This window comes from Ptychodera flava, chromosome 8 (assembly GCF_041260155.1).
Source record: "Ptychodera flava strain L36383 chromosome 8, AS_Pfla_20210202, whole genome shotgun sequence".
Lineage (NCBI taxonomy): Eukaryota > Metazoa > Hemichordata > Enteropneusta > Ptychoderidae > Ptychodera > Ptychodera flava.
The window spans coordinates 11,148,517-11,174,974 of NC_091935.1; the positions used below are offsets into that span (position 1 = coordinate 11,148,517).

At 37.2% G+C, this 26,458-nt stretch overlaps 2 protein-coding genes across 2 annotated transcripts; one reads left to right on the top strand and one right to left on the bottom strand.

The window, feature by feature from the left end:
- The first annotated feature begins 5,097 nt into the window (after positions 1-5,097).
- LOC139138485 (thioredoxin-like) lies at positions 5,098-11,810 on the top strand. Its single transcript, XM_070706877.1, has 5 exons — positions 5,098-5,258; positions 7,621-7,725; positions 8,890-8,949; positions 9,182-9,247; positions 10,076-11,810. Exons 1-5 carry the CDS (start codon positions 5,232-5,234, stop codon positions 10,145-10,147), a joined length of 330 nt encoding a protein of 109 aa, XP_070562978.1. The 5' UTR covers positions 5,098-5,231; the 3' UTR covers positions 10,148-11,810.
- An 809-nt stretch (positions 11,811-12,619) lies between these two features.
- On the bottom strand, positions 12,620-25,776 carry LOC139138486 (thioredoxin-like). The gene is made up of 5 exons (XM_070706878.1): positions 25,349-25,776; positions 17,766-17,870; positions 16,723-16,782; positions 14,712-14,777; positions 12,620-13,984 (listed from the first exon to the last, which is right to left on the bottom strand). Exons 1-5 carry the CDS (start codon positions 25,505-25,507, stop codon positions 13,919-13,921), a joined length of 456 nt encoding a protein of 151 aa, XP_070562979.1. The 5' UTR covers positions 25,508-25,776; the 3' UTR covers positions 12,620-13,918.
- Positions 25,777-26,458: the final 682 nt, after the last annotated feature.

Consider the following 26,458-nt stretch of genomic DNA (forward strand, 5'->3'; position numbering starts at 1 on the left):
TTTGGAATTTCACCAAAAATGTTGATTCTCTATACATTGTGGTATGTGAGGAAACTTTAAATATTTTTTTACAATACAAAACTAGCTATTGAAATCTGTGCTTTAAAAAATAATTGATGTAAATGTACGTGACGAGAATATCATATTTTTAAGAGAAGATCGGAAAAACAAATATGATATTGGAATTTCAACCAGTGATTATTTGTAAAGTTCCAAATGGATTCTTTGAAAGTTCAAAGGTCAAATGGAAAATTATAATTCAATTAAGATATTATTGATACGGACTGTGACATCTGGAGGAGGGTCGCTGTTTTTTGTGCATGAAAATTGGGGTGCGTAACTCTTTTTCTTGCAAACACTTTTGAAAGGCTGAAATTTTCAGTCCAGGGCCATAGGGTGCGAAAGGTTAATGAATCAAATCTGATGATTATTCTGGGGGGGGGGGGTCACATTTTACAATTGATGAATTGAGGGGGGGTCAAATTTTAGAAATTTGATTTGGAGGGGTCGCTTTTTACATTTCATTTGTCGCTCAAGTTCCACCAACCCCCCCCCAAAAAAAAACACAAAAAAAAACACGAATGCTCCCTAATTTTGACCGTTCAACTTTAATATGGCATATGCAATGTGTTTGTAATATACAATTGCTTAAGAAAGTGCACCTTTAATAAAATGTAATTTTCCCTTGTGTTTATGTTCCCGCTCACATTAGGCTACGTCTCCTGTCTTTTCTGATTTTTGTTTCACTTCGCGATCGATAATCTCATTAACGACCTGTTCTTTCTCTTTTAGATGATCGCTAAAAAGTATAAAATCAAACAGCTTCCAACATTCATATTCTTCAAGAAAACTGAAAAGGTAAATGCAGACAGTGGCATTTGACAAGGTTTAGTTTTGCTTTATATATCAGTCGTCTTATGAATGTGAAAGCATATCTATATTCTTACACTTGACTTTCAACAGTCTCAAAACAGACTCCACCGCAAGATGAAAAAATATCACGCTCCTGAATCTTTTGATCGCAGGTGAAATATCAAATGAAAGGAATCTGCTCGTTGTGAAACTTGATTTCTCGCTTTTTGAGAATAACATGTATTAGCAGAGACTGTAATTCGTTATCATTCAACGATTTTTTACACAGGTAAATGAGGAAGCGTTTTTGTCTGAAGACTGGAAGAACGAATTGGACAGTAAAATACAGAATATGTAGAGGTCATGTCTGGAGGTCGGTCGTGACAGAATTTGCGCCGATCAACTGTCGTTATGATCGCGATTAGTATTTCTTTCGATCGCTGACATATTGACCCGTAAAAATGGTGTTTTAGCAATTTTGAAATGGCATATATATTTTCCACTGCAGCAATGACCAATGGTTTGAATGTTGATTTCATTCTGAATTTAACTAGTGCTTGAAATTTAGATTTTTACTGACTATCTGCTATGTAAGCATGTGTAAAAGTTCTACAGATTTTGTCTAATCAGTATATACGCAGCTGAAGTTTGTAACAAGCGTGAAAAAGAACCCGAAAAGCTGAGAAAATTGTGACCAAAACATTGATTTTAGTTAATTTTCTAAGCGGATAATTATACCTATCTTGTCGTCTTTTGGAGTAGTTCCATTAAATTCAGTAATTACACTGACCATAACTGGAAAAGATCCTTAATTTCAAGAAGTATACCTTCTTTCATATATAAACAGAAGTAGTCCTGTGTATGCTGTTTCCAACTAATGATGAATTAAAAGGACCATTATATGGCACACAGTGTATCATCGATCTTTTTTGAGTGTTCGACTTGACTGTAAGATATGTTGTGCAAAACGTTTTGCAACTGCATGTACAGAATGCTGGATGACTCTTTCTTGTCTGGTGCCTTGTATCTGCCTTCATATTCGTCATGTTCTGATTGTCAACTTTAATGAAGTCAGAGTTTCGAAAAATGGCTTACACGACGATCAATGTCGCATTGAATGACATAGGTCAGTTTTCTTTGTCGGGATAAAGTTCACGGCCGGCAAAAAAGAGCTTCCAGTTTGTGGAATCGCCAGTCTGGTTTGATGCCAAGGCGCTACTGAAGACTTCTAATTGGCACGATTGCATTTTCTTTGGATTATTGTATTTCGACTGAAAGGCTAATAGTCTAACCATGGTCTGACTGTCTGACTAACTATCCCATCGTTTTCGTTCAGTGACCAATTATTGCCAGATGACAGAGGAGTGGCACAAATAAATATAACCCATTCCTCGTGCACTCCTCCGGTATCTTAAAACATTGCTGTGGAGTAAAAATATTTGCAGTTAAACACAGGGAGCTCTTCTTACTGTTTATGTGTGTCTGTCTGTGTTTGTTTGTGTGTAAGTGTTTGTGTTTGTTTATTTATTTTAATAAAATAATAGCGAAAAGCTTTTTTATTTATATTTGTCATAAAGAGCAGTTTATTTATTTATTTGTTTGTTTGTTTGTTTGTTTATATGTATTCCGATGGCTAGGGTTAGGCTTAGGCTTAGGCTTAAGTTAGGGTTAGGGTTAGTCATTCCCTCTGTATTACCAGACTGGTAATATAGAGGGAGTGACTAACCCTAACCCTAACTTAAGCCTAACCCTAACCCTAACCCTAATCATCGGAAATACATATAAACAAATAAATAAATAATAAATAAATAAATAAATAAACTGCTCTTTATTGACAAATATAAACAAAACAGCTTTTCGCTGAATAAACAATAACAAACACTTACCCACACACAAACAAACAAACATAGACAGACACTCATAAACAAGGAAGAAGAGCTCCCTATGGTTAAAACCATCACCTGTAGTATTTTAGCAGGACACAGGAAGCTAGCACAGTTTCAGAGCAGAATGTTGGCGAGCAATCTGTTATACGACAATTTCAGCGTCTGAAAGCAGAGGAGAATAGTGGCAGTGTATGCACATCAACATAAAGATTTTCTCCGTTCGTATTCACTTCTTTACTTATTTTTATCCTTCTGCTTTCATATTAAGATAAGATTTACCAAAATATGTAATGTTTGCTTATGTTTCCATCTATTTCCAGTGTATTTCATATATACACTGCACATTACACAATGCACACACGCAGCCCAAGCGTTGAACATAACTCATCAATCTAGCGTGGGGGAGAACCTAGTAGAGTGCAGTGCTCAAGAACACAACAACGTGGGTTCTCACATCTGAACCGATCAGCCCTTGCACTAGCCAAACGCCCACGATGTTCACCTTATCTTCCCTTTCGCGCGTTGGTACGAGTTTCAAACCAAGCTTGACGAGTGTTCAAAGGAGTCATTTGTTTTGCATGTTTTTCCCCTAATTGTAAAATCTTTTGTGGTCCTCCATACTTCCAAAATTTCGATTCATTGACCGTTAAGTTTGCATACTTGTTGCCACCTTACAAAAACGCTGATTTAATCATCTGCATGTACAAATATTAAGTGACTCTCTGGGGTATCTTTTCAACACGATCAAATATTTTGATGCTGTCATTTATTTTCTTCAAAACGTCCCAGTTTCTGGATCAGTTCAATAACTTCACGTCCTACGACTCGAAGGGCCAAATACAGTGCAACCTACTTGTGTTGTAAGATATGCACTGGTTCAGTAATTGTGTCGCAATCGTGTCTCCACGATTAGTTCGCGGGGACGTCGACACTAGGTCCATTAATTGGGCAAAAATTCGAAGGTGCGCCATATGTAGTTCTACTTTGAATAATTATAAGAAACAGCCATTAAGAAATTAAAAATGATTTCACACAAAGATCAGTATACATGCCATGTCTTGGCTTTCTGCTGGGAAGGTGAGTAGCCACACAGTAGTATTTTCAATTGAAGAATAGTAATAATGATTTCAAATCAAAATGCAAACGAAAAGAAATGGACTCTTTATTATTAATGTTATTATTGTTGTTGTCATCTTAATTATTTTCATTTGTTGTTGTTGTTGTTGTTGTTTTTGTTGTTGTTGTTGTTGTTTGGAAAGTCATCTGGAAAAATCAGAAAGTGTTACACCGACTGCGACGTGTGTCGTTGGACCGTGCCAAAATTCAGTCTGGAAGGAGCAATGACGCTGATGCGTGATACAGACTTGTTTTCACACAAGAAATATTCCATACTTACATCAACAATCAAACTATAGCTGTTTTGTACATCTTAAGCTTTAACAAAATGCATATAGATAATTTGCATCGAGGTCATGACCTTATGGTAACCAGCAATCATTCGACAGTGATCAGAGTGATGTTGGGGGTTTGGACACACCTGACCCTGACAGGTAAGACTGTGCCAGTAGTGCATGTTAGGATCCCCTAGGTTGGTAATGAAAAACAAACTTCCCGGGCTGTTTCGTAATCTACGTAATTGTGTTGTTCTTATGGTATTGAACGTCACTTGTCCTGCATTTCAGTTCTATGATGGCCTTTACCATGTCACATTTCCAAGACGTTTTGTACATCAGGAGATAGGAATGAGTTTGGTCACATGACAAAATACAATTAAAATCTTTGAATATTGTTATGGATTACGTCGTCAAAATGGCCAAATCAGCAAAAGAAATCAAGAAGTACGTTAGGCTCAGGAATAAGACTATAATAGTTTTATATCTCAAACAAATCATAGTATTGTGGTAAGGGTACCTAAGGATGTAAGGCCAAGCACACGGTGGGTGATTTCCTTGAATTCACAAAAGGCTTCTTCCCAGTTATTTACCAGCATAGGTAATGCAGCATAACGTTTTTAATTAAAAGGTGTGTGGTCCTATATGACTACTTCTGTAATTGTGTCATAGCATCATGATAATTGTCAAGAAAAAGATTTCTGAAGAAGCTACGGCTTGCTTCAGAAGGTATCAGGAGTGTGTGGGATCGTACATATGTTATCATTTTAAACCTTAATCACTACTTTTTGTGATTAATAATTATATTATAAGACATTTGTATGACGCACAATTCATTTCGTTGACAGCCGCCTGTCGAAGAAATGAGAAAATTAATCAAGCAGAAAGCCTGGAAAGCAAACTTTCTTGAAATGTTGTGTTTATAAGAATATTTTCATTTACCTAGAGGGTACGGTAATCCAAAGAGTATACAAAGACGCCGTTGACTGGCATTGGTATCTTATTCTTTCTTGGTCCCCGTGTGATTTTTCTCTTCCGCTCTGTTGTCTTTGTTCTCCTGAACAATTTCTCACTGCTACGAACAACCAAGCTCACCGCAGCCATGTCAGTAAAAGATATTGAAACGAAGGTAAGAGATGGTGTTTTCAAAAATGTTAGTATCTGGGAGGTTTTGTCCCCAAAACTGTGGAAATTTGTTGTGTCTTCTGAGCTGGGGCGAATATTGTCCTGCTTCAAGTTACATCATTCTGACCGTTGAGTGACAAGGCCGTTGCAGTGATTTGTCTTTTAAAAGAATCCCTCCAAAACGCAAATGATTGCATGCATTCCCATCGTAATTACATGTATTGTACGGATAGATTTTATCGACCACAGAGTGTCATTTCCCTGAATGGTACCGACCGTATTTTCTTTTACGAATGCCTATGGCCATGGCTCTACTCTCTCTGAATACCCGCTTGCCTGTGCAACGTCACGTCACGGAGCAAGCGGTTGTGACTCGCCCCGATGACCCGCTACCAGTCACGCGAGTAAGGTCAAGGGATTACACTCTCAACACCTTGTGAGTGTGCTGTCTCCGCGTTTCACTGTGAACAAACCTTGGCGATAAAGCATCGCAACCATCATGGCACTTTAATATATATTGCATTCGGTACACACTACATAAATATAGTTGTGTAAGCACGGTGTTATCACTGCATATACAATGATCCAACGAAAACAGCGTCTTTAAAATGTTACCGGCACAAGAAAGTAAATAGGCCTTTCCGTTGTAAAAGTCATATTTTCTTTCGTCTTTTACGTATTCTGCCGAATGTTGCAAATCTCGTTCTTTATTGATACAAATTGGTGTACGTGAGGGTCGGTCTGGAATATTTATTTACCAAATTGATTACGTAGTCCTTTGATAAAAGGTCACACATATCTATTACGATCCGTGCGATACAGGAGCACATTTTAATGGAGTGTTCGGTTGCCCTCGTCAATATACATGTATAACAACCAGAGGGACTGTGTCTGAACTGAGTAAATGATCAAACACAAACACTTTCATAGTGGCTTTTTTTTCTCATTTAATTTACCCGGATTACGTCATAAGTTGTAAGTGGGGGCCAGGGGTTACACTCATATATAGGTGTACGGGTATGTGCCGCCCGAAGGGTCACTTCTATCACAAAAAATCCCTAAAAATGGGTCAAAAACATAGAAAATGAAAAAATCCCAAAAGTAGTCAATAAAAATTCCCCTAAAATGGATTATTTTAATATGAACCTGCAGATGTTGTCAACTACGCGGCTATGCCCGGTTAAAAATCCTGGGAGTACCCCCCCCCCCTCCCCCCGTTCATTTATTATAAAGCGTTTCTAAAGGTCATATTTACATATAAGGTTACATTAATCAATACAATCGAGAGTACTCCGTCACCACCATTGTTTGGTCGAAACCCACTGTTGTCAATGGTGAGCCACGGCTTGTTTACAGGAAATTGGGGTAATCAGGTTAATAAACGGCGTCGCAGAAGTGTGACAACTGTTCCTTGTTGTGGGTTTGAGCATAGACTCGGCTGTAGACTGTTTACCTAGGGTCTATGGTCAGAGCATGATGTAAATGCTCAGAGTAACTGTGGTTATGAATACTGCTCTGGTGACAGCATGAGGGCAGAACATTTTTAAAAATCGGTCTTAACCCAACTGTAGATGACAAACAACGCTGTACAGTGAAAATACGTACGTCTTTCACGGTTAGAATGTCGATGTCTGGTCAAACACGGAATACCCTATCCCAAAGCTCTCGGTCGACACTATGCGTAACCCCAAGGGGCAATCCCATTCGCATTATTAACGCTTAGGTAGCCTGATGATTAGCATAAAGAATCGCTGACGCAAAAAATTGATTCGGTGTGTTGTCAGGGTTTACGTCGTCAGAAAGCATTAACTTAAAATCATCATTATCATTATCAAACGTCTTTCAAATTCATTACGCCTTTACTGGGACACACACGATCACACTATGGGTGACCTTGACTATGATAAATTATTTACCTGTGCGTGCGAGTGATTTCCTTTATTTTATCGGTCCACTGTCCCTCCACGTGATCGGTCTCTCCAATGCTTTGTGGCATCCGGCAAGACGCGTCATTCGTTCCGTACATATACAGCATTTGTCTCTGTTTAAAATTCGATATTTTCAGCCAGTTTCTAAAATTTTGATGTGTGTATTCTCAATAGTCCTTTCCGGGATTTTATAGCTCTTTGATGAGGGGATACAATATGATTAACATTAGATTACAGGATGGTGGAGGGACTGTGGTCAGATGTAGCGATGGCGACGTTGCCACCCTTTGCTTGTTCTTTGCTCAGTGTTATCGGGCTGCGACTATCATCAAACGAGAACGGCAAAGAAGCAAGGGCGGAACTCGCCATCTCTGTATCTGATTTTAGTTGGTTGATGTGGATATAAATTAACGCTTCACTATTATTTAAATTACGAAGGAATATTTCGAGAGTGCTTTGAAGGCAGCTGGTGATAGTCTTGTGGTAGTCGATTTTACGGCTTCCTGGTGTGGCCCATGCAGATATATAGGCCCAATATATGAGGTAAGTCAAACCAGCATTACTCCTTGCTGCGGTTCAGCCCTACCATCCCTTTGCTGGTTGGCCCCACTCCCCCAACACAACCAGCAAAGGGAGTGGTAGGGCTACGGAACCGCAGCAACATTACTCCATGAAACTTGTCATATATACCTGCTACGTGATCCTACGAACATCCTGTACTGTGAAGACTGGTATAATTATGATGTTCAGTCACATACTATAATTTTTTGCGAGGGAAAACATTTTAATTGCTTTTTGAAATCCGATGTCGTGACGGTGTGATGAATTTTATCACTTCGAGACAGAATAGTGCAGCAAAATACCTGCCTACCATAGAGGAAACAAAATAAAATGTTCTGAATTGGCAAGGATTGGGTTTCAGCACCGAAAGGTGTATACGGTAAAATCAAGGTGGGCGTTTCTACTCGATTGATTTCAAAAACGAATGTCACTGATCATGTAATTAATGGTGTATTAGAAATCCAGTTCCAACGGTAGAGGGCGTAGTATTAGGTAAGACAGTCTGTGTATGAGTACCGCTGTGATTGTTTCTGTCGTGAAGGTAAGGCCAAAAAAAAAAAAGAAATGTTTCTGGTCAGGTCTTTCTTTAAAAAATGGTGCGGTGACGCGCATTTTATTTTTTATTTTTATTTTTTTTCCCTCAAGGGAGGGAGGAGGGTCAGTTTTATAGTTTTATCAATATAGTCACATATATATTGTTCATGCAGTCACTAATCATGCCCCCCAAAGAATTTTCTCTTTTTCTTCAGCCATTTTGGTTTGGTGTCAGCCACGGCCGCCGGCCACAAACAGAAAAAAAAGGGTGACGCGCTGTTGTTCAAGTGACGCGCGCGCTCACCAGAAACATTTCTTTTCTGTTTTGTTTTTGTTTTGTTTTTTTGGCCTAACCCGATCTCACTGTCACAGCTGCAGAGTTTAGGTCAAAATGTAATGCCATGAAAAAAGATTTCTTAATGAGAGACCTGTTTGAATACAACATTTTGCTAGATATAGAAGTGACAAAACAATAATCCAATAACTTAATTGCTTACTCTTGATGAACTTTGTAACCTGCGATATTGTTCCATCAGTGCGTGCTTACCACCTTGTCACACTTGTTACAGGGCAATCAGTATTGCAAGCATGAATGAATGATTTACATTGTAGGCCATGGCATCTGAATTTACCAGCGTGGTATTCCTGAGGGTTGACGTGAACGAGAATTTGGTAAGATATGACGTTTTCATATTCTAAGTTGCTTAATAATCTAATCATAACTCATATCTGCTTCATGAAATTTTCATGTCACACACACACACTCAAGAACAGTTTCAAATAAGCGTTCCTCTTTATATCCTTTAATTTGCAATAGCACAATGAGTGACGGTCATTCTAGCACGATTCATCCATTTTGTTGGATGGTGCCATGTACTCAGTTTTTCCCCCTTTTTTATTCCAGGAAACTGCACATCATTGCAGAATACAAAGTATGCCAACATTCCAATTCTACAGAAATGGAGAAAAGGTAGGATGATCGAGGGCCAGTGAAGTACAAGGTTATTGAGTCTTGTTGAAGAGAGAATGATGGACCCAAAGAAGAATATATTGAAGTTGTTGTCCAGATTGGAAGATAAATTGCTTTTGATCCATACCACTTCCACTCCTGGTTGTTTGTTGTTGGAGAATGGTGGGACTGTATGATAGAATGCAGAGATGATCTTTTCTTGAGGTTTCAAGATTGTCATTGCTCTGGCCGTTTTTGTTTTTGTCAGATTTGTTTTCTAATCGACTCTAGTGATATCTTTGACACATGTAAGGTATCTAAGGTGAACGAATGTGTATCGTTTGTTTGTATTCAAGATAATATAAATGTTGAGAATAAATGCATTTTCTCTACAAGACCTACTCATTGAGGTATTGTGACTCCAAAGATTACAGCCTAGTGAACACATTGGATTGATATTGTATGTACGTGTGCCTTGATAAATATTCCTCCTGTACCTCCTGATAACTCACTAAAATGTTTGGATTGGCGCACATGCATCCTTGTTAGTTTATCCTTCATTTTTGTAAGAGTCAATTGTGGAAGTCAATGTGTAACAGGTGAAGGCCAATTTCATCTTCACATTTGACATGAATAGGATTGAGTCAAAATAGAGTGCATTGGTTCATCATGCATCCATAAAATTAATGTGGCCACCAGACTTCATGTTTATGAAAGAAAAAAGGCAAACAACAATGATCTGTACGTGAGAAATATCCATTTACAGTCTGGCTGGGCAGATTTCTCTTTTAACTCAACAATTTGCATCATGGTTGCAATAAACACATCGCTTTTCTCTCCAAATGGCAGGTTGAAGAATTCTCCGGAGCCAATGCAGCACTACTACGCTACTACCTGCTTACTTTGCCAAAGAAAGCATGAATGGATGTGACGACAATCTCTTTCTTTTACCCTGCAATCTGGAGACTTGAAATCTTGCTGGATGTGATGCTTTTCTGTGCATGAATCACACGGTCAAGCCTAGGTGACTATTTTCTTGGTCTGTTCATAAAATGGTCATATTTTTCATTTATAAACCTTTTTAAACAGGATGGCTGCAAAACAAAAACATATTTTCTCTCTGCCAGTACACCTGGCAATTGCTGTCCTTGCAGTATAATCAGTTATATTTAAAACTTCCATCCTGTTCTCCAGGAAGAACTGAAGATACAAGTACTATCCCAAGTGTGAGAACCTGAACGCGGTCCCAGGTGTCATTGATTAACATGTGGCACCACAAGGCTTTAGAATTGCACACTGTCAGGTGCATATGAAAGGGATCAGACTCATTTTGGAAGTTCGTAGTGAGAATCATTTGCATAATAGCATAAAAAAACAAGGCATGTTTTGAATGGCCCCGTAGTTGTGCATCTGACGATTTTAATTTTCCTAGCAAGCGCAGGTGAATTTCCAACTTCTTGTTTTGTCACTGCTTTAAAATATGCTTTATGGGACCTTGTCAAGTACACTGCCCCGTAAGTACCTAGTGGACTGTACCATTATTTTTAGGGGTGCCCGAAAGGTGTGAGGGCCTGAATATAGCCGTTAGACTATTTGCATATGCTCTAGTTCAATAATCCTACATGGGACAGGGTTTTTTCGAGTCTTGTGTTCATGCACACTGTACAGATGCGTTTGCCTAAGTTTAACTATGTACCGTGGCATTACTCGACTGAGTTCAACTACACTAACAAGTGCTGCTGTAATAGAATGTGTAAAGAATGGTACCAAAATGAATAGGTATTATTCCTGGCAAAATGGGGCTCTGCTTGACTAAAAGGTTGTTGTAGAATGTGTGAAGTGGGTGCCGAACGGCAAAAGACATTGCAAGACAATAAAATTTGCGTTGAGTGAATATGTCTTTCACATCTTCAGAAATAAATATGGCAAATTCTTCAATAGATGGTCACTGGTCACTTTGCCTTCAGCAATATTGGTATTCTTGGAGTCATTGGAAAGAAACAAACTGTCCTATGACTTTTTTCAATCCTCTAAAAAAGAGCAACTGCTACCACAAGCGCACTACTGCTTGTCCCACCCTTCCATTATCACATGCTTTCAGCCCCTCACAACTGTTGGCCACCCCTAAAAATAATGGTACAGCCTGCTGAGTACTTCTGTGGTAGCATACTTGACAAGGTCCTTTATTAAAATGAACACGTCACTTTTGAAAAAAGTGACAAATGCACAAGTTATGTGTTTCAGAGAGGAATATCTTTCAAGGGATGCAGAGTACAGAAAGCATTTTGAGATTTATAAATTTCATCCTATTGTGAATAGACACACGAATGAGGTCCTGCCAGACACAGGAAAATATAACAGGGTCAATATTCAATTTTATCTGCATCTCATTTACATATATTTGTATTTCTGAAATGACATATTACATATCATGAGCAGCTCATGGCAGCACGTGAAATCATCAAAATTGGTCTTCAATTCATTAATCGTACTCAAATATTTGTTGAATTTTCCGTGGATATTTCTGGAATTCTGAAATGTGCATGTTTTAATTTCCAAATAAAATGTTACTGTTAAGACAAGACCATGTGTCATCTCTGATTTGTAAAGTTACATCACCACAGTCTCAAACAATTAGCTAAATGAGGACAGAAAATTGACTTTTGGTTAGAGATAAAGAGGTCCCGAGACATCTTACAGAAGCTCTATCAGATGTACATTTTGAGAATAGATAGTAGATTGTGGAGTTGTAATGTGCGTTTTCACTTTGAAACCCATTCAAAAAATTCAATTTTCAAATCTTGTTTCACTTAACATTTCAATCTCTGACAGGCGCTGACACAAAAAGTTATATCCATTTTGAATTTCAAACTTCAGCAACTTCTGACTTTATTTACTTCTCTTCACCATGAACGGGACAAAGTCACTCATTCTGGACATTGTGATACCAAAATACATGGATTACTAGCGTAAAGTTACTCGGCGTATACCAAACGATGGTAACACACAACTTCAAACATACTCTTTTGATGAATGCCCATGATTTAGTTTGTGACCTCACGACAAAATGAACTGCACCCATTCCAGTTTGGTTTTCTGTGACATAAAAACACAAGCCACTATCCTTATCCACATGAAAGGACCACAGATCAAGATCTCACTACAAAAGCTTGCATGAGGTCAACGACATGTAACAGCCACTCATGACGTGAACTGTACACTGAACTTGATTTACAGTAAAGCCCCTTATATGTTTCACTGATGTTGTTTCAGTTGACCAGTATTCCAGCATGTTTCAAGAAGTCAAACAACACTGACAAGTTTTCATATTTAAAACAAAGTTCATGAAAAAAGCTCAAAAAAACAGCAGCTTTGCCCCTTTTTCACTTCATGCACTTGCAATCCTGTACCAGGAGAGAGAAGTTTCATGGGCTAGGGTGCCATTTAAAATTTTCACTTTCACGGTCAATATTATGTATCAGTGCTGTATGCTGATGTTATTAGATGTGTATAGAGAAAACCACATAAAGATATGCCATGCTGTACAATATGTATGTCAAAAGTTATGTTTAATGCCATTGATTAAGATGACCAATAGAACAAATGAACAATTCTGATGGGCTGGCATAGAAATTCTGCCAACCAATCAGATTGCAATGTCCATGTTAGTGAAATGTCACAGATGCAGTATATTTGCAGTTCAAATTTGTCTACTGATAAAACACCATTACTGAGGAGTGTATGATATCAAAGTGCCTTAGTTTATATTTCTTTTCTCCAGTAAAATAACAGACAAACACATCGTGATGTGTAAATCTTGCTTGAGTTGTGAGAAATGTGTCATGCACGGGTGCAAGCAGATTGCAAATGCCCTTGACTGCACAAATGCACAAGTTAAAAACATGTCTTACACAACTTCATTGACAGAGAGTCTACATTCACATAAAGGGTATGACAGTGAGTGTAAAGGCTGTAAAACGTGTCCGCAGTGAGGACAGATTCGTCTTTGTAAATTGCTGAATTTTGAATTCAGGACTGTCAGAGACAGCGAAAAGGAAAACTGGTTTCTGTCGTATTTTCTCCTGTTTAGGCAGAGTTCAGTGCAGACAAGATCAACTGTCCAATGAAAACTGCCAACTCTGAACTGTAATCTTGACAGAATACTATCTACATTGAACAGTCTATGCAGAGTGCATCACATGTACACCTATGTTTATGTGTACTTCAATTTTACAGGAGTGATATTGCTGAAGAGCATGACTGCGACAAAAAGGATATGTGACTAAACCAAGTGCTCTGCTAAGCAGTGACAAAATTTTTAAATGCCTGTGATAAGAGTTGAACCAATGCACAATCATATTACCTAATTTTTAAACACCTACAAACTACAAGCTGTATCAAATTGAAACTATTGCATTCTAAAACTGCTGCTCATATGATCATGTCTTGAATAAATAATCACAAACTGAGAGTACTAAGTGCATAATGTAAGGGCAATCGAAGGTCTCACTATAGCTGAGCTTCTGAGGGGTCTGAACTACCAATAGGGCTACCTAACTTCATAATTAAAAATTCCAATTACTCTACCACTGAATAAATGAATGTGTGACATCATTTAGACATTAATCCAGTGCCTATTACATTTTGATCTTGATAACCGAGTTGTACTGACAGGTAAACTATCTCCTTTCATTACTTGCCGCCCGATACCAAAAGCTCTCGAAGTTTGTCGGCGTTTGCACCCGAAAATTCATTTACCTGAAAAAGGGACAAGAAAATAATGGCAAGGCTAAGAACAATATATAAGAACAGTAAGTCCAGAAGTAATTGGCATTGTGGATGTGGTGATTGATGACCAAATGGTTTCTTCAAGACTCAAGATGTATGTTGTTTATTTTCTCACAGTCGTAGCAACTGTCCGTATACCGCTACACACATGTACATGTACCAGTAACTGATGATATTCATTGTAAAAATGCAATATATATAACAACAAATCTTTTTCTCATAAAATATGGAGAGTCACTGGTATTTCCATCATTCAAAGGAGATGAATATATTAGTAAAAAAAATTCTGCTTCAAAATGCTGGAAGGTCACATTAAGGTAGAACGCGCCTCGGGGACAGACATTCGGACTCTCAAACTTTTACAGTTCTCTTCTGATATACCACATGTGGGGGTTCATTTTTAAGCTCTTGGTGAAAGAAAACTTTTCACCGGTGTAGTTTTTTGAAATTCGAAAATTTTTATTTTTCGCCATAGAGTTAACACAGGGATGGCGGCCATTTTGAATTTCTAATATCGGTAAATCTTGGGTTATTTGTTTCTCTAGTACCAAAATTTGCACGGTGACCCCCCATTTTTATTCTTGATTTTGAAAGAGAATGATTGAAAGATTCCTTGAGGAAAGTTAGAGCAAAAGTTTAAGTCTTTCACTTTCGAGGTGCATATTACCTTAAGGTCAAAGGTCACCACTTTACTCACCTTGGCACCATTCTTGTAGAAATGGAATGTTGGCATACAGCTTATTCCACAGGACTCAGCAGTTTCCTGTTCAGAGAAAAAATAATCACATTAACATCTAAATATCTCCGATATGTGGACTGACCCATACTGTACATCTGGCGATACAATTATCCAAAATATTTTCATTTCTGAATTAATTTCTCTTGTCTTTTAAATCAGTATTACCAGATCAACAGTACAATATGTGCATTCACATTGTATAAAATATACTGGTGATATACAGGTACATTCAAATAGCGTTGATCGTGATTTCGGGTTTGTTACTAAATATAGCTGCACGCGCGCAACTTTCGGACAAATATGCTGAAATTCGGACAAACTTTGTCGTTGTATGCGCGGCTGTTGTTGCAGCTTGTAGTCTAAGTCATCAATTCATACGAATAAGTGAGACGCTAAATAGCCATTCTAACACTCGCAGGTTTTATTTTCCGTCGTTTATGCAGAAAATGCGGACAAATATTTGTTTATGCATATTAATGAGAGAGAACAGTGACGTCATTTGCGATCAGCGCTATTGTCTGTACACTCAAATCAGAAAAAATCTGAAAAAATAATAGACAACATGGCTATATAATACAATGGACCTCATCAATGCATTATTACCGTACCAGTGCATCTTATTATCTCCTCACCACCAACTACTCAGTAATGATTGGAAATATCATTCTCTGTATATTATGGATTATAGGACTGTCTGACCTAACAAGTGAATTTAAATTTCTTAAAACTTGTAATTGTTTATCACTACAGCGTTACCAGTGTAATCCTAGCAACTTTTAACCGCCTGAAAAATTCAGGGCAAATGTGTTTTTTGAAAATCTTTCTGCTGCGCATTACATGTATGTATGGTCATGGTCAGTTTGTCTCCATCAATACCAGAATATATATTATATATTTATATTTGTTACCAAAGCATGCAGTGCTAGATGTCTTCATAGGAAATTATAGTGCTCAATGTTAAAGCAGAACATTATGAACTGCATGTTATTGACCAAGCCATTCACATGAAGAGCAAAAAAGCTAGTCTTTCTGAGGATTGCAAGATGCACCAACAGATGTTATTACTTTGCACTTGAAGTATGTGTGTAGGTATGTATATATGTATGTATGTACATGTATGTATGTATGTACGTACATGTATGTATGTATGTATGTATGTATGTATGTATGTATGTATGTAAGTATGTATGTATGTATGTATGTATGTATGTACATGTATGTATGTATCTATCTATCTATCTATCTATCTACATGTATCTATCTATCTATCTATCTATCTATCTATCTAATATGTATCTGTACATGTATATGCACATCATGTGTGTATATACCGGTAGTACTGTGAATTTATGTGTGTTTGTATGGCAAGTGTCTATGTAAAATTGTTGTGTACATAATTTATGTACATATGTATAACAGTGTGTGTATTTATGTCTATCCTTTTACTGTCTCCATATGTATGAATATCCTGTGTAATTTCTTTTTTCAGCTTGGCATATTTGTATCAACCATAGAACAAAAATGTTAAATGTTATGATATTTAAAGGGCCAATAATGTTAACGTTAATTATTTTTTCTTTTAATGTCAACTGTAATTTCTTAATTAAATGCACCATAAAGAAGACCATATTATTACATCAGTGTTAGCCAGAGACTTGCATGCAAACATTTAATACTTGCTGAAGTACAAGTGACTGTTAGTATATGCCAGCATGTGCAGTGTTTTTTTTGCTAAGTGCGGTAAGCAGCTACATGTACATGTTACCAGGGTTCCCCAGTCATTCTACTGGGGTTCATTTTGGTATATCAATGCAATCAGATTTAGGGACAGCAGAAATGTTACATGGGTTCCGAAATCATTTACCAATGTTCCCAAACCTTAGCAAGAATACTGACATGGGTTGTTATCTCATTCCTTCATGAAATTTATACCACGCATATTAACAAGCACTCAAAACAAGATACTCACAGCATTTTCATCCACATCAACTTTCAGGAACACAATGTTGGGGAATTCGCTCGCCATAGCCTGAAATAAAATACCACACTTTGTTTCAAAAAGCTTTATGAAAACAAAACGTGTTGCTTGGAGAGAACAAAATATTCTGTAAACATGTACTGTTCTAGTAATTATTGTCATCTTGCTAGTACTATACAACATGACAATAAGTCACACTTTAAGTCACACTAAATATTGCACCCCTGACATTTCACATTGCACCGCTGACATTTTCAATGTATTAAGTCTGTTTGAAAAATTGTAAGTTTGATGAAGATAATACACATGACATAAGTGTGTACAGCTCTTACATTTTGGCTGAAAAAAGATGTACATTGTACCTGTGATAAGTATCAGAACAGAACAGAATAAAAGTCTTTGTGCCAAATACAAGGACAGTGTTATGGTACGAGACCTTTGACATACAAAACAGTCAGAAATGGCTGTACAGCCGATGATAGCCCAACACTGTATGGATACAAGTACGTTTCATCCATAGAACCAGTGCACTGACATGTGGGGTATTACAATTCCAGCCTAAACGGAATTCACACATTACTATGACCATGTTAATGTGGACCTCGCCTTATGGTCAGTTTCTCCCAGACTCTTTAATTTCTACAATACTTTTGCCTGTCTGCTACTTTGTGGACTTGTTTTGAAGCTTATAGAGCAAAGAAAGATTTTCCATATTGTCTTTTTGAAAATCAAAAATGCAGTTTTCCCCATAGACTTATCAATAAGCAGCCATTTTGAATTTAAAATATCAGTAAATTTTGTGAAATTTGAGTCTCTAAAAACCAAAATGTGCGTGATGATCTCTGATTTCTATTCCTTATAATGACAGAGAATGGTGAAATGTTTCCATGAATGATTGAAAGGTTCATTGAGTACATGTAAGTTTTGAGTAAAAGTTTAAAACTAAGTTTCGAGGCACATACATGTACTATAGCTGGTCTAGCACTTTGACTGTGTGTGTGTACCGGTAGGCCGTGGCTCTACCAGTAACCTACCTTGAATTTAGGAGAGATGGTTTTGCATGGCCCACACCAAGCTGCTGAGAAATCAACCACTACAAGCTTGTCACCAGCTGCCTTCAGAGCGGCATCAAACTCTTCCTGAAGAAAGCAGAAAACAAAGTCAGGAAATTAGTGATGTCAGCATCAGTCAACTTCTCCCGCAAGAAGTAAATGCATTTTCTGAGAAAACAAAATCATATAATTGTTGTATGTTATTCCAATGTACATAATGTTGCATACTTTTGACAGTTTTCTACATGAACATCACTTAGAGAAGGTGTACATGGTAAGATTTTTTTCAGAAATCTTTGGAACATACTTATATGTATACTTCTTCCATAGCTTTTTAAGTCAAAGAACGAGAAAGCAATTTAGTTACATTTAGTTGATTCAGAAACAAAAAGAGTGTCCAGAATGAATAGAGTAATATTCATTGGATGGCCCTGTGGGCATACAAAAGAGACAAGTACGCCATGTAGACAAACGCCAGACTGTTTAAGTAAAGAGAGTGAATGAACTTTTTGAATAACATCACTAGCATTCAACTAATTGCATCTCTCTGTTTATTTTAACACAAACTGTTTGAATTTTGTGAGTAGAAATTAACGTCGTCATTATGTGAATTAAGGTATGCCTTGTACATGTACAGTGAGGGTGGTCTTGGTTGTACCATAGGTCTAATGGATAAACGTAACCAAATTTAAAGTTACATATGTACTGTAGAAATATAAACTATGTCTAAATGAGGGCACTTTAAATGACCTGAGTAAATTGTGGAGTGATTGAGCAGAATTTAATACTTCCCTGACCATATTATCATGGCATTGTGGAAAATATGTTTGGATATGTAGGTAGTTTATACTTCACTGCTAGCTATGTTAACAACTCAAATCAAGGTTTTCTTTCCACTTGTGCAGAGCTTTTTTTCATATTATGAACAGAAAAGCAATAGAAAAATACTGAAAGCATGCACATATTGGTAAGGCAGAGGGAGCTATTAATTATGCATATCTGCTAACATAAAGATCAGAAGAGCAATCTGAGGTCCATAAATATGCACGAAAGAAGGATGTTGATCATGTAGTTATTATCACCTTTGCAAATGACCGTTTTAAAACTTGACTTCTTCCTGAAATTTCATATCTGAAATATGTTCAAGTTCTGTTGCAGCTTTATATCTAGTTGATACATGTAGCTGTAGCTAAAACGGCTATACTGTCAATAGCTGACTAGCCAGGCCTTCTCAGTAGTTACCACTGGTTAGCTGGTCAATGTAGCTAGCTAAAAGCTAGTTAAAATGGCTAATAGCGTCAATAGCTGACTAGGCAGGCCTTCTCAGAAGTCATCACTGGTTAGCTGGTATCCAGGTTACAGCTAGCTAAAATCAGCTTATACATGTAAGTGCTATAATACAGAGTGGTTAAATTAGCTAATAGCTACTTCAAGGCAGCTAACTACATCCTGAGGAAATTCAGAATACATGTAGCTTGAATAGCCAAGATTGAAGAAGTGCTAAAAGCAGGCTATTTACAAGGATGTAGAAAATTTTGGTTACAGGTGGCAAAAATAAAAGTACACGCAGTTACAAGTCATGTAATTGTATGAGCACATAAAGTTTGTACAAAATGTTCTGATATTTACGAAAACAAAATTTTCACAGCTGGCAAATTTTGCTAGCCGACAGCTGGTTATTTTTGCCCGGCTGCTGGCTTTTTCCTACAGCCCTGTACATGTATTTATATTGCTAACCTATCTCTAAGCAATCTGGCTATTAAGGGGAATATTCAGCAATCCAACAATATGGCACCATACTCCATATACAGTACGGGTAACTTTCAGTCTTGCTGGTTCTCTCCTCCGTTGGTATCTTTCATTTCACAGTCAGTGTCTGCCGAGTCTTCTTTCTATTCCAGTGATACTGGTGTACCCGGGGGAATTGGTTCTTTGACCGCCACTTTTGAATGCATTCCAGTATACTGCTCCATTAGGAGAATTAGTTTCTGATCATGGATTTCTATACCTTTTATGCAAATTACTATGCATTTTACATGCATATGTCTTTTTTAAAACTGGAGATAATGTTCCTGAAATCATCTGTAATCTTGCATTATGTATTGCTGATGCTGGGTCACGGGCGTCTGCAATTTGTGACAAACCTGACTTTGTTATCTGTTTTACCATTTTGACTTATTATTAGAGTTTTATTATTTTGACTCTATATATCAATATAAGCTCTTTACAGAATAATTATTATAATGATAATTATTATTTTTGTACCTCAAATATCATGTGTACCGATAAATTTATGCCAAAAATTAATTGTAGGGAGGTGAGAATGATTAGGATAATGTCTGCAAAGATAATTTGTGGTTTGAATTTAAGATATTACCTCTTTTTACTTACATTTATTTCTGTACATTAATCTGTAATGTAATTACTGGAAGCAGATGCAAACAATAGATGTACATCATTACATGTCACATACATGTACATACCATAGGTGTATAACACATGATGCACATCACATGGACCTCACAATATTCATGCGTAAGTTGCTACATTCCTTTGCGAACAGAATGTGTTCAGTTATTTTGTAAATTTATTGACAACTTTAATTCTCAACTGCCCAGCTTTGATGAGTGTGATTCATATCTCACAGGCAAGGCAGAAACAGCATTGCAGAGAATAGTGAAACTACGAGTGTTGTACTGCAGATCATACCCTACATGTACAAAAGAAACATGTTATGGGTATTCCTGTCTGTGATGCTTTTCAAAAGGCCATTTTGGTAGATCTTATGAAAAGAGTTTGTAAATGAACAAAGTTATTGAATTTTGCAGGGTTTTCTTTCTACTACATTGCAACATATTTTGCACCTGAATATCAGCTTATGCAACCCCAATTTATTTATCATGCACCAGTATTTCATAACCGCCTCCTAAAATAAATCACCTTGAATAGCCAAGCAACATGGAATGACTTAATCATAATTGTAAACACAATGACACCTGCACAACTCACATCATCAGGAGAATAAAGTCAATATTTTTAATGTACAAAAAATATTGATGCTTACTAAGCCTTCCATTAATGGAGTTAACACTTTTTCAAGTGTTTATACTCGTTGCAAATCGCTCCACACATTAAAAGCATTTTCAGTATGCACATTATCACGAGTTACTGAGGCAGGGCAGTTTAAAAGTATCAACACACAACACAGCCACACTTTGGCTGCAACGTGAACAGATCCTTGAATATTAAACCTCATGACATACATATATACATTCAAGTAATTATCCAGATATTTCTATCGGTACAAGAAATATTTTAAATGGACATTTGGTTTCCATGACAGTAAAAATCTCAATCCTAAGCATCAGTCTATTTAACTCATCATTGCATTTTCTTTTTCCTTTATTATTAAGACATCTTTTATCTTAATGCATTTCTAAGTTGCAATGGAAGATTAATTTAATTGCAGTTAATGCAAAATCGATTATAATAACTGGAGGTATAAATCATGTTTGTCCATTATTTTCTATCCTTTCTATTGTCTGGTGACATTTTCTAAAGATTTCGAAGAATAGACCGGTGTGTATTGAATAGTTTCTGTTGTGTCCTATATGACTGTGCTTATGTACAAGAGAATGCTTGTACAATACATGGATGGAAACTCCATTACAGCCCCTGACGAAAGCCAGGTCAGGTTCTTGGCACATGACTGCCGGCCAAAATCAGAGATCTGCTGCTATATGAAGCACTGCTGAATTCAAGTAAACCAGAGTTCTCAAATCGGCCATAATATGCATTTACATGTATTTGAAGGTGGCTATATACATATACAGTTTGATATCAGTACTTCTTTTCGTAACTAATGGTCAGTGTGGCTGTTTTTTTCAATTAAAATTAGCTCATTTATGAAGGGAGATACATCTGTGAACTTCCCCACATATCTGGCTACCTATCAATAGCATTGTGCCATTGTACTGATAAACGTTGAACTCTTTGAATAGTAAATCCATTTATACATCTACATCATGATCCAGTTCAACAGCAATCCAACTAATTTCTGTATAACATTAACAGATAATGTCTGTGACGTGTACACGTTACAGTTACAATGTACAATATGCTATAAAATACACTGAATAAGCTGCATACTTTAAGTGTTTTCGGATTTTCACTGCAATCAGCTGATTTTCAATTTAGCTAAAATGATATCCAAACCATGGTAAATATAGGGAAAACTCTGAATTAGTATCATCGTAGATTAGCAAATTTACAGACTTCAGCTAAATTCACTTAAAAAGGATGCTACCTATTAATGTCATGTTTTACTGTTTTGACAATGCACAACATTGTAGAAAAGCCATGTACAGCAATACATGCACTGAACAGATGTTAGCTGTCTGATATGCAAATTGCTGAGTATGGACAAGTACAGTGTACATGTATGTGAGGTCTGCAATGGGCAGGGCCTTGAATAAAGAAAACGTTCAAAAAGGAATGTGTGATGGAAGAAATGGTCAAAAACTGACTCAATGCAAACACAGTGACGGCCTACAATGAGTGTTACAGCAAGCTTATATTGGTTCAGTGCACACATTCAAAATACAGAAATGTCAAATAGCCATCAATACAATCATGTTTTCATTGACTGTGTATAGTAAAATTCAGAATAGCTGATTGGGGAACATTCCCATATGAAAGAAGAAAATGCAAGGGATAATTAATTGATAGCTATATAAAGGCCTGCTTCTGCTCTGTGGTCTGCTATCAATAGTGATGACCCAATTGCCAAATTGACTGATAGATTTCTGCTGATAATTCAGCAAGGTAAAGGTTGAAGGATTGAACACGACTGACAGTCTCATTACCTTGTACTAATTTGTAGAACTCAAGAAGATTACTCGTAAGCTGATATCATTTTTCAAGCTAAGCACATAAAAATTGAATGTTATTTGCAACAGTGGACAGTTCTCACAGTCCCTAAAATCCATATACCATATTTATCTGCATATGTGCCCAGGGTCTGGAGCATGTTGTTATTTTTAATATTGGGGGTGGGTGTTAACCAGGACCTCAACATGACACGTAAAAACATTTTGGGATTCATTGTTAGGAAAAAGAAACACAAAAATGCAACATATGCTGTTCAAAATACGACATCAAATTTATCTCAAGTCGAACACATAAAAAATTGCCTTTTTTAAGGCCACCAAAAAATTACAAAAATTAAGAGAACTACGCATGCAACCAGAAAATGTATAATCACTCATGAGAGTGTCACTCACAACAATTTCAAAATGTTTAACGCCGATAAGTGGATAAATACGGTACAGTGTATATGGATGAACCATATTCCCATGATGGTTTTGAAGTCTTGTATCACAAAGCGAGTTTAAAGAAAAGAAAGCTCATTTACAAGAATATAAATATAGGGTAGTTAATTCACCATAACTAGGAGGTGGACCGAGAAATTGATTTATATAATACATGTATGTTAGAGCAGAAGAAGTAAAATGGAAATTTCCCAGAGATGCTGTTGCCAGGGCTGTCAAGTGATAAAAATTGTCATCACCTGGTTTGGTTTTATTAACACTCATTTCACGCCAGAAGCTATTCAGTTTGCCACCAACAGTAGAACAATTGCAGCATCATTCATTATGGATCTGATCACTCAATATGTCAGCATATGTAAATAATTCAATTACCTCATTGTTAGTATGCACTAAATAAAACATCGCTTAAGTATTTATGTGTTCCAGTGTTTATGTGTTCCAGATATATTGACATGCCGGAAGCGAGTGGAATCCTGGCTGCCATTAACTCAGGCGATGTGAAGAAAAGGATGTGTTTCTGGTTATTGACATTTGGCAATACTGTTGCAGGTTTCTTATTTCCTTCCGGTTCTCTGATCATTATGATATGATAAAAGTTGTAACCACAACACATATTGATTTTTTCCACTGACTGAAAAATAACCTCTCTTTCTTTACGACATTTTATGGGTATGAAGGGAAGGGAGCTGATACATTTTTACAAAGCAATTACCGTAGGTTGTGATAGCTGTTTTTTTGTGAATGCAATGGCAAGGGCTTTGTTGCACACATCAAGCAAGACAATGAACAAGTCATGCAACGATGAAAAACAGACCTAATATTTTATGCCCTCAGCACAATTTTGTGTAAAAAACAAACTCTTGCAAAAACATAAATGAGTTAAACATGAAAATTTTGTCTCTTCAGGTTGTTTTAGAACACATGGGAACTAAATAATGTTGTACCACAAGCGTAAGTGATATGTCTCAACCATGGGCTGTATCTGCTGAATATTTCTGTATGATATCAGTAACTCACAAGGGCAGTGAAATCACGGCCCCCCCTATTTTAAAGTTCATGTTGTATATCAGGGACACAGATGCGTGGTGCTGAGAATTCTATATCTATCTATATCTATATTAGTGCGCTTGTGAAATACAAGCAGCATTTTGGTTCAAGTCAGCAAATTCTAACATTGATTATAAAATTATTTTTTAATGGCGCTTCTGTGTTATGTATCAGCATAACAAGATTTGGGCCATTTGTAACAACCCCTAACAACCCGTACATGTATGCCTGAGCACATACTGTAAACAATATATTGCAATACACAAGTTACTGAAGACTGGCTCTGTACCCGACCAGCATACTTGTTTACCAAATGCAGAGTTCGTACAAATGATGCGTGTCTATGACCCAGTTTGCAGCACCTGAGTGTACACCAGTTGACCCAAAGAATATGGTTATTAAAGTGTTTGCATGTCCATTTATATTGAACTCCTAAGGTACAGGCACTTATCATGTGTTTGCTTGTGTGAGTCAAATGAAGAAAAGTTTAAGAGAATAAAACGTGTCTGGGGATTTCATGGCGTGACACTCATGCATCCATCTTGGAATACTTTTCATCTGCAACCTCAGTTGCTAGGCAACATGGTTTAACTCTTGGTAGAGGGTCTGCATCGTTTCCACAGGGTCCTGGGTTCATATACCTTGTATATTGACAAAGACAAAAGGTATCCCTTATCTATGAACCTCTGCATGCAATCATGTATGAACAACGAGTAGCCATGATGAAAAAACGCGGTTCTTACCGGAGATACCACACTGTGACATCATTCAATGAAGAAAAATACAGCGAATCAGTGAATGTTTCCTTTGATTGTTATGTAAACTACTCAGCTTCAGGAAATCTGCAGAAGAAACTGTAACTGCACTGATGAATCAATCTACACTTTAAGATTACAGTTAAAGCTACACACTAAAGAACACGAAAACATTTCCGAGTGTAAGACTTATTTGCCACCCGCTCGTAACGCATCCATGATTGGGCATCACGGGATGGTGCACTTGAGGGTGTGGTAAAGTGGTGTGCTTCTTGCGTATGGCATGACCTGGGGTACGTCGTCGTCACTCTCAATCGAGTTTACTCGTTCCTATGCTTGTACGACTCATTATTACTGCTGTAACGTGTTAAGACAATCTTCTCAATCACTGAACAGAAACGGGTCTCAGAGACCCTCTGAGCGTTAATCTTACCTTCGTTTCGACATCTGTAACACTCATGGTTGCGGTGGTTTCTCTTGCAAGCGCGGTCGAAGTGAGCACAGACACAAGTACAGTATGCAAATCACAATGAGTTGGCGTTTTGTTCCAGCTAAAGCACACACTAGCTAGCGCCTGGCCCAGTAAGCTCATGCGCTGTAGCCCCTATGTTCGTCAAAGTTGTCAATATGGCGGTAAATGTCTCTTCGTACACAAATAGAACACGTCATTCGGGAAAATCTGTTTGCTCAACAGCGTTTTCTCCTACTGATAGCCACACAATTTCCTCGCCTGTCTGTTAATAGAATTCATTTGGTCAATTCCTAATGCTCCGACTTGTAAACGCTTTTGATTTTTCTCCCTTTCAAACCACTAGCTAGAGCGTTGTGTTGGAGACGCTAGGCCTATGTAATATAACCGGTACCGTGTCACGCGGAGCCACAGGGCCGTGAGGCGTCATATCAGTCATAGCAATAGTAAAATATATGAATAAATTTATGATTGTGAATGTTGTTGTTAAAAATTTAATATTTCTATCTTTATCTTATACTTACAAAAAGTGCCTTACCGCACAAGAACCCTGAATGCATGATGTTCAGTATTTATTCAAAAGAACGTTCTTACTGTTCAGAGGGACTGCCGAGGGAGTAAGCTACTGCACATGCCAGTGTGACCATGACCGCGCCTTAAGTTTGCTGTGCAATGCTACAGCTGAAATTACATTGGTTGTATTTCTGAAGGTTTCTACGACAACTGCATGGTCGAATTTGGCATAAATACTGATCATAATTCAGGATTTCAGTCATGACAGCTTTATTATATTTTATGAACAATAAAAATTCATAACCATACAATTGTTAATAACATAATCTGTGCTACAACTGCGTGAATTGGCATATTAGTAAATGCTGATCATCAGTTAGGATTCGCGTGGTGTAGGGTACTTTTGGAAGATTACAATGACAGAAATATTGGTTTTTTTTGTATCAAGAGTATTAGTAATCATAAAGTTATTAATAACTAGCCCTGTACTACAAATACGTAAATTTGGCATGAAAAATGATCATCATTCAAGATTCGGGTACAGTAGGATACTTTTGGAAG

Excerpts from the sequence above, each read along its gene's own strand:
- LOC139138485 (XM_070706877.1), top strand. The coding sequence starts at position 5,232 with ATGTCAGTAAAAGATATTGAAACGAAG. Across the intron at positions 5,259-7,620 it reads TAAAAGATATTGAAACGAAG|GAATATTTCGAGAGTGCTTT; the intron begins GTAAGAGATGGT and ends TAAATTACGAAG. Across the intron at positions 7,726-8,889 it reads ATATAGGCCCAATATATGAG|GCCATGGCATCTGAATTTAC; the intron begins GTAAGTCAAACC and ends TTTACATTGTAG.
- LOC139138486 (XM_070706878.1), bottom strand. The coding sequence starts at position 25,507 with ATGAGCTTACTGGGCCAGGCGCTAGCTAGTGTGTGCTTTAGCTGGAAC. Across the intron at positions 17,871-25,348 it reads TTACAGATGTCGAAACGAAG|GAAGAGTTTGATGCCGCTCT; the intron begins GTAAGATTAACG and ends TGCTTTCTTCAG. Across the intron at positions 13,985-14,711 it reads TCTACAAGAATGGTGCCAAG|GTAAATGAATTTTCGGGTGC; the intron begins GTGAGTAAAGTG and ends TCCCTTTTTCAG.